We start from the raw sequence: 9053 nt of genomic DNA on the forward strand, positions 1-9053 counted from the left end.
AATCTTCATGAAAAAAAAAAAAAGAATGATACATTTGATTGGTATAAGTTCTGAACGTTACCATTCCTGTGTATCAACAAGTTAGAGTCCATGCATTCAAAAACATCAAATTAGCAAAGCCAACACAAATTTGGGGACCAACTGCTCTGCATGCTCTTTAAGATGTCTTTTGCTGTGTTTACATTTCCACTACACTGAAATGTGGTAGCATCTTACCAGATTCTGTGTGAATGTTAGAAACTGGTTTTCATTCAAAATCCTACAAACACAAGACTGCAATAAGATATACTTACTGATATGTGTGAGAGCCCAAAAGGTATTTGTATGCATACTACAAATCATATGTAAGTCGATACCTCAGACAGATTAAGGAAGTTTTGAAAAAGCAATATGTGGCAGACAGTTTTCTTCAGTTTTTACTTTTAGTGTTTAAGTTTATTGTAACACAATTTTTCAGCAGAACTATTATATTTAGCTCTAAGATAAGATTTTTAAAATAGGTTATAACTCTCATGTTTATGGGAGCACTTTAAAATACTTTGTAAAGTACCTTTCTAACACCCTCAAATTCTTAAAAGATATGACTGAAACATAAGTGTATTATTGCTCTTATAAAACTAATCAAATGTCAACCTAAAATAATTAAGAAATATTAACCTAATATATATTTTTTTAAGTACAAGATATTTTTACTCACTCATGGTTTTAAAATGCATTTGCAGAATTTAGGCATTTAGAAATTTAAATGCCTCTTACGTTTGTCTCAACCCTAAAGCACGGGTCCTTTCTTACTTGAATTTCCATCAGGATATTAAAAAAATCATTTCACCTACAAATATTCAAATATTAAAATTAAAAGTGTGAGAATGCTCTATCTTTAAAGATGAAGAAAATGGTAACTGCAACAACGTAATCATATATATATATATATATATATATATGCTTTCTATATTTTTCAATATAAATATATAAGTATATATATATTGAATAGCATTGCTTCTTGGATGTTGAGATTTCTACCATAACACTTCAGTCTCTGAGGGTCGGGTTAATTAAGCTGCACAGCAGCTGCAATGCATTGTGAGACATGCACTGCTGTGGTTCCCACCAGTCCATTCCAATTACCTGTAGTATTCCAGCTCCGGACAAGTGACAACCAACCACTTCTCCGGAGTCACTTGTTCCCTCTGGTCTACTGATAAGTGTTAGAACCAACCAACCTCTTTTTGGAAAGAACTGCAAAGCTGAATGCACCTGCTGCAAGCTGCAGTGATGAGTCCCAGAGAGATGTTTGTCAGTCAGATCTCTGCAGATGTTGTTTAACTTTATGCTAGAGCTGTAGCCAAAGATGGAAATGAGATGGCAATCAAGCACAAATCTCCCACCACCTTCCCTTCAGCCTCAGATTGAACACTGTATTTGCTCCTGGGGCAAAGGAAGTGGGACCGAACTCTACAGTTTTATAAGATATGCTTACGAAGTGCAGAAGTTTAGATAACAGGTGACATGATGTATATAATTAATAGTACTTGCATAAACTAAACAGAAATATCATCTTAGGCTATAGCAAAATAAGTAATTATAATGATATACAAATTGTTGAGAGCTGGCTGATTGTCTGGGATTTCTAGCAAATACCACATATTACTTAGGATTTCTATGCCATGGATCGTTTATTCTTCTTGGTATATTAATATAAAGCATCCTCAACATTCTCAAAACACATATATTCAACTATTTTACCAATTCTGTTCACTATTGCTAAAATCATGTGGCACGGTGTCTGTACAGTCATGTGAGATTGTGGCCTTACAATTTTACATGTTTCAAATGGACTATTTTTCTAAAACACAGATGGCTTCAAACAACACACTTCAAAGTGACATCGTGCCATAAAAACTCATGAAAACATCAATCCTATAAGCTAGTACTGTTTAACAATTTGTTAATTCAGGGGTAGGGATCCAATGTCGAAGGGAAATGAAAGTCAGCAAATAAGGCAAACACCCAAGGCATGTTATGCTAATTCCTCATTCTGGAAGCCCCTGCCACCAAGGGTTTGCATTTTCCAGAGTAGCGGAAAAGGTATATTTATATGTTCATAAATATTATGGCATACCAATAACATTCTTTCCCATGTAAAGAATTCCTATGGCTAAAATATGAAAATGAAATATTAAAAATCACAATAAAGCAAAATATTGAGCAATACTATTTATTGTCTATGTGAACAGTATGTTTCCTTTACGTAAGGATTTGGAAAAGGAAGATATAAAGTCACCCACAAGAGTAGGTACTATCTCAAACATAGACATAACAAGTTTAAGTATAAGGGAAAAACGCTTCATGGATAGCAAACTCTCTGGTACCACTGAAGTCAGTACTGCAGAGAGTGGTAACCATCACGTTACACCAACCAACAAGTCAGGAGACCAAAATACCCTATTTTCTCTACATGTTATCATTCTGTCAATGTATTGATCTTGCCTTAAAATGTGTATCGATAAATTTCTAAGATATTTTACAGCTGAGATAATAGAAAAACGTGTATCTTGAAACTTTGAAAAGCTATGAGGAAAATGATATCCATGTGGCATTCATTGCCAATATCGCCAAAATACTTTTCTTCAAAAGCATAAACAAAACATCCAGTTTAAAGTTGACTTTCTCTGATTTTATCTATATGGCTGTACAAAGAGACATATAGATATAACTCAATTTCAACCCTAAAAGTTAAATAAACCACTGAATCTTACCACGTCAAAACAAAAATGGTGCAATGCAGTTCTTTCACTGAAAGAATTTTAACTTACAGTCAGTCTTCTTTTTCACTATCAAAAAACTAAATGGATAAAAGACTTTTATTTTTTTTTAAAACATCACCTACATTGGACACCACTAGGTCAGAATTTGAAGAATCGAAAGGAACATATTCAAATCTCAACTTAAGCAATATAAAAAAATACTATATGTTAAAAATGACTCAGGTTTATAACAAGTCATACACAGTAAAACAACATGAAAACCACAGACATAGATTCCAGCCTTATATAGTAAAAGAGTCCTGTTTGATTGGCATCAGGGGTGACTCCAGTGTCAACGAACAGAAACACATCATGGATGAGATATTCTAATATTCAAGGCACACATGAAAATATTGGTATATTCTTTATTATTCCCAACTAATAATTAATGTGTTCAGTAAGTTTCTTTAACAACAAACTTGAACCATGTATTTAACTTTAACAGATAAAAATCAATCCATTAATAAAAATAAATCATCAGATGACAAGAAAAAGAATTTAAAAAAAAATAACACAACCACCCTTCTGAGAATGCAGACAGTAATTCAGCCTCTACAATAAGAAAGCAGCTTTTAACCACCATCATCTCTGTGTAACCTACTTATAAAAGAATACATAAATAAGTCCAATCAGATTTCTTGAATCAAGTTAAGAGAAAGCTACATTCCTAAATCACCAATGAGAAGTCGGTATCCTGGAAGACTGAGTCCTAGTGTATCAATATAGAGAAGAAATATACAGAACACAAAGTATAATCTACTAGTGGGTCATTTTCTCCTGATTCCAATGATAGAAATGTCCTTTTCAATGCCACATTACACAATTCCCCTAGTCACTCCATACATGATACACTGAAATAAATACATACAATGTTTAGCTATATAAACCTTAATAAATTCATACAATTTGTTTTGTCTCCTTCATTTTGACTGAACATTATAAATCTTTACTCAGAAATGTAGGTTTGCTTATAATATAACAAAGACACAATCTGACCTAAAAGATAAGCAGGTTTATCGAAATTATATTAGCTACAGTTTTTGACATGTGCCCATTATTTGAGTTGAGGTGTATTAAAATGCTTCAAAAGGTCACTGTATTCTGGGGCAAGCATCTTGGAGAAAGTTTTGAAATACATTTAGTATTTTTACTAAATGTTTAACAATACACTTACACTTAATTTTAAATGATAAGTAATTTGAGTAACTCTAGTAGTTTCTAAAACTAAGTTGTATTTTCCCCCAAATATGCTATAACCAAACAAGAACCAGAAAAAAAAAAATGCTTCCCTGAAATAAACCCCAGGAACGCTCATTCTGGTAGAACACGGCAATCATAAATACATGTTTGTGTGCATACGGATGTATTTATCTGAGACATACAAATATGGGCTGCTATATCACTGCAGAACCCTATAGGATCTTCTTTGTAACTCAACAATATGAATCACGGTTTCTAATTTAGTTCATCTGGATGTGTGCACAGCAAGTATTGTTATGGACAAGAAGGTAGAAAAAAAAGCCCAAAGGCTCTTAGACTGAATAATACTAAGACCCTAGATAATTTTACAAGGTCTAGTCAAGTGTGACAAGAAAACAGAGGAAAATCTGTCTATCTGTAGAGTGGAGATGAGTCTGTTCAAAGAGTTAATTATTGAATTAAAATTGCAATTTAATACAAACTATTGAGAATTCTTAAAGATTCCTAGAAACTCCAGGGATTTGTTTTATCCTTAAAACTGATATCATAGCCTATACTGACTCCCACCTGTTAGAGGCCAGGAATGAGCCATCTTTTAGCTGATGCTTTAACTCATTCCTGGTCAGGTTACGTCACTACATGAACAAGATTTTATTCAAAGCATTGCAGCTTCTCATTTTTCCCCCAAAAGAAAATTCTTGCTATTTATAAATAACATCTTCACATCATAAATAAAATAAGTAATTTTCAGGTAACCAAAAAAAATGTAAAAATAAGTGGACTAGAAACAAAAGATTTAATTCCTAGTGCATCCTTTCCAGCACACTGAAAATAAACTACATTCAAGTGAAAAGGCATTTAATTCGCTATTTGGAATATCCTGGCTAAACATCAATTTTCTGTAACACCCTATGTATCTGACAGCACCTCATGTATAATGCAGAAAAGCATTTTCATTTTCATCTATTGACAGGGTATTTAATTTGCCACTGCAGCTCTTCCTAGATCTATCATGTTATTAATTCTGCAATCAAGCTCTTTTGAGTGCTTTTATTTAAACTAAGTATTTTCACAATTCCACACTGATTTTTATTATAATATACCTGTTCAATGCACCACCATGAATATATTAAACTTTCCAACTGCATAGGGAAAGTTTCCCGAGATGAGGAGAGCCTTCGGCAAACTTTAGAGAGCCACAGTAGCTAACAGGTTACACATCCGTTTATTACATTTAATATTTCCCCCAAAAGTAGTGTGTTCAACTAGTAAAGCGTCAGCCATTCCTAAACCTTTTCCAGTGCATGGTCGGTTTCTAACCCAGATGATTAGCTGTGAAAAGGAAGTTCTCCAAGGGTTGAGCCTCCCTCGGTCCATGCCAGTGTCTGAGTGCTATAGAGCTCTTGGTAGCCAAGACCTCTGAAAGCAATTCTGCTTTCTTTTCCATCAGGAAAACACTAAGCAGTATAGCTCACTTCAGCACTGAATTAACATTTTTACAGTCATAAAACTAAAACAACCTCCTGAAAAATGACTGAAAGCGAGAGCTAAGCAAAGCAGATGAGCTAACGATATCTATCACCGGGGGTTGCACTAGTCCACTGTGATTTCACTACATACACTGAGGAGGAATGGAACTGAGGAGAAAGAAAAGAAAAAGATGAACCTGAGGAAATGCACAGCACGAATGGAGGAGCCCAAAAGTAAAACAAAACAAAACAAAACAAAGCAAAACCAACAACAAGGAAAACCAAACCAAACAAACAGAAAAATGAGAAGCCAAATCCACACAATCAATCAACCTAGGAAACCTGCGATGATCTAGCAGGTTACTGTCCCACACTGTAAAGTATTTCAATCAAATATGGCTCTGAACACAAATTCTAAAACACTAGTCCACATCTTGCATGTCAGCGTAGTAAATTTCTTATCCCAATTAGATTACTAAAGTATTTTAAATATCTGAAGAGACCGCACTTGTCCTCTTTACTCCATCCAAGGCCAACAAACAAAGCAACCAAGCAGAAAGAGGTACATAATGGATGCAGAAGTAAATGGTCCATTCTTTAAGAAACCACCCAGCCCCCTACTCTGAATTCACACTAAACTAATTGTCATGACAATGATGTCTGCAAACTTCAGAGGAACCACATTTCCTTATGCCAACTGTCCAGGGTTCTAGCTCTAATTTTTAAGTTTTTGTGCTAGCAATTAGCATTCCAAAGCATGCAGAGAATTATCTCACCATTAGTCTAAATCACATACACAGTATATCAATTAATGGGGGAGAAAACATGAACAACAATGGAAATACGCTGAAAAAAATTCCACAATGTATGCTAATGTAACACTCAGATCTTCATCATTTAAAAAAACATTTTTTTTAAGACAACACACAACACATGTAGATATTTGGTGTTTTTCCTTGGGGAATTCATCAATTTCTTTACCATTTCACCTACCTGGATAAAAATCTTTGGATTTAGACAGCTTGATAGTGGCTCCAGTTTCTTTTTGCAACTGAACAATTGTCTGTCCTCCCTTCCCAATTATAGATCCAGCAGCATAACTAGGTATGAGAACCTTTAGAAAGTACTGGCCGTCTTCTGAAAAATGTAAAGAAATACATTTGATTAACATGATCATTTTAAACTTTGAATTCCCAACCCACCCTCCAGAGAGAAAACATCAACTACACCAATGGACGTAGAATTGCAGAAAACAGCACTTTAAAATGCTTAAGGAATGAAAACCACCAATTACACTGAAAAACAAGCATTTACAAAATCTTCCCCAGTTTGCGGGATTCACACATTCTAACAATTTGCAATACGATAGAGACTGGGGAGTAAATTCCAGTTGTTACTCCAAACATGAAAGTCTTCCAATTCTGTGGTTACCATGGCAAAATGAAAGAAACTGACCCTTTAACAAAACTTCAGAGATTTAGAACATGACAAACCTTCACTTAACATACTGAAGATGAAAAAAAATCCAACACTGTAAGTAGTGATCCGCTAAATTTGTCTGTCATAGCAAACATAAAAGACTGCAATTAATCACTGGCTATATCCGACTTTAAGTATACAAACAACCATCTTCCTGCAAAATAGTCCACCCAAACTGTAGGGAGTATTCTAAGCCGTGAGAAACTGCCAAGGGAAAAAAAAGCGTCAGTGTGCTGGACTGAGAATCTAAGTAATCCTGATGTATTTCCGTGGCACTTCTAAGTCTACTATGATCTCGGCTAAGCTCATTAATTAAAAGACCTTAAGAAGAATCTTGCCAATACTAAAAAGCTTACGAGTTATTTATTCTAAATACACTCCAAAGTCACCAAATAGATAATGCTCCCTCTCCAAAAGAACCATAAAACGGAGACGGGGGCGGGGGAGGTTCGATGAGCCGTGAAAAAAAAAAAGAAAAATGAAATGTTTCAGAAAATAAAGCCAACTCCATAAACTTTAGTTTCCGTCAACCTGATCACGTCTTAAATAGGAAACTTCTCGGTAAATCCAGCTCTTTACTGCGAACGAGTATTCCGAATTTTTTGCGATGTGCCACTCACAAGACCCCCATCCATTTCTAATGTATATGCTGGAGATAAATTCACCTCTGCTTCGATGCATTGGATGCATTGTTAAGATGACTCCAGTGCAAATGAAGAAGCGATAGCGGTCCCGTTATAACTCATCTTCCGAGGAAGCGCAGGATGTTAACTAACAAGTCACCGTACCAGACACCCCCCTCGTATGCATACCCTTGAAGACAAATCAATGCGATATTTGTACCGACCATGTAAGTGCGCTCAGGGCATGCACTCATCAAGATTTTGCATACTACTTGTGGCCCAGAGCAAGGGGATGAACAGAGGCAAAAGTCTCCGGTGCCCCCAGCATCTGCAAGCCGCTACCCAAGTGCCATTTATTTATTTATTTGATCAGACTGTTAAATGCAGCGCGCATCTTCAGGCGGCCATCACCTCTCGCGGGGGGCGGCCCTGGGAGCGGACCCTGTCGCCGGGGCCAGCACCGGCTGGGGCGAGCGGGTCGGCTCAGAACCCCGGGTCGCCATCTTGATGAGACGGGGCCGGGGCAGGTGCAGGGGAGGGGGCGCGGGACGGCCGGCGGCAGCCGCCACGGCGCGGGAGGGCGGCGGGGACGGGGCGGGAGGCGGAAGCGATACCCACCGCCCGTGTTGGTCCTCTTGGTGCTGCCGGCTTCAGGGGGCGCTTCAAGCGGCCTTTTCCGCGAGTCCGGCGGGTCCAGATCTATGGGAACCCCCGTATGGGTCCCGTTCTGCTGAATGGGAGCTGCCGCCATCATGCTTGCAGTTCCTGCCGCTGCACCGGGAGAAGCGGCTCCCTTTTGTTTTGGCTTTTTTTTTTTTCTCGTTTGGGGTTGCTAAGGTTTTTTTTTTTTTTTTCTTTAATCGGATCAATAGCAGTCTGAGGCGGCGAGCAGTGTGGCTGATGTGCTCACTGGGGAGGGGGCAGGGCGCGGAGCAGCTGCAGTGCAGTGTCGGCTAGGAGCGGGAATGGAGGGGGTGTGGGAGCCGGAGGGTGAAGAAGGAGAAGAAAGCGGCGGGCAGAGCGGGAGTGAATGAGCGGAGGAGGCGCGGGCGGCCGGGAGGAGGGCGAGTGAATGAGCGGGAGGAGGAGCGGCGGCGGGCGGCCGGAGCGGCGGACCCGGCTAACGCGGCGCTCGCTCCCGCTGCTGCCGCCGCCGCCGCTGCCTGGGCGCGTGTGCCGCCTGCGCTGCTCCGCGCCGCTGCCGCCCGCCCGCGCTCATCGTGTCTCCCGCGCGTGGGGGGCGGCGGGCGGGGGCCGCGAGGGGCCGCGACTCCCACACGCGCCGCGCGGGGCCGGCCTCCGCGCCGGAGTCTCCGCCTGCGGGGCGGCGGGCGCGCGCGGGCTTGGCGGGGGCGCGCGGGCTTGGCGGGGGCGCGGAGCGGGCCGGGGCGCTCCCGCGGGGAGGCGGGGTGAAAGGTCGCGGGGCCCAGGCAACGCCGCTCAGGCAAACGTCAGCGGCTTGCCGCGGAAACCGAGGG

The 9053-nt window shown here is 39.7% G+C and overlaps 1 protein-coding gene across 5 annotated transcripts in view; it reads right to left on the bottom strand.

Moving 5' to 3' along the window:
- The window catches only part of Nova1 (NOVA alternative splicing regulator 1), a 121089-nt gene extending 112321 nt beyond the window's left edge, over positions 1 to 8768 (bottom strand). For 2 of the 5 annotated variants that reach the window (XM_021179364.3, XM_021179363.3), the window contains exons 1-2: positions 8194 to 8768; positions 6467 to 6610 (exon numbers count right to left, since the gene is read on the bottom strand). In XM_021179364.3, coding sequence (XP_021035023.1) covers positions 6467 to 6610; positions 8194 to 8329 — 280 coding nt within the window. In that variant the 5' untranslated portion in view covers positions 8330 to 8768. Of the gene's footprint in view, positions 1 to 6466; positions 6611 to 6966; positions 7158 to 7617; positions 8036 to 8193 lie in introns of those variants that run through there. The other 3 variants (XM_029484826.2, XM_029484825.2, XM_029484824.2) reach the window with 3 other exon arrangements.
- Positions 8769 to 9053: the final 285 nt, after the last annotated feature.

Source organism: Mus caroli, unplaced genomic scaffold, assembly GCF_978045245.1.
Source record: "Mus caroli unplaced genomic scaffold, Mus_caroli_1 scaffold_14, whole genome shotgun sequence".
Classification (NCBI taxonomy): Eukaryota; Metazoa; Chordata; class Mammalia; order Rodentia; family Muridae; genus Mus; species Mus caroli.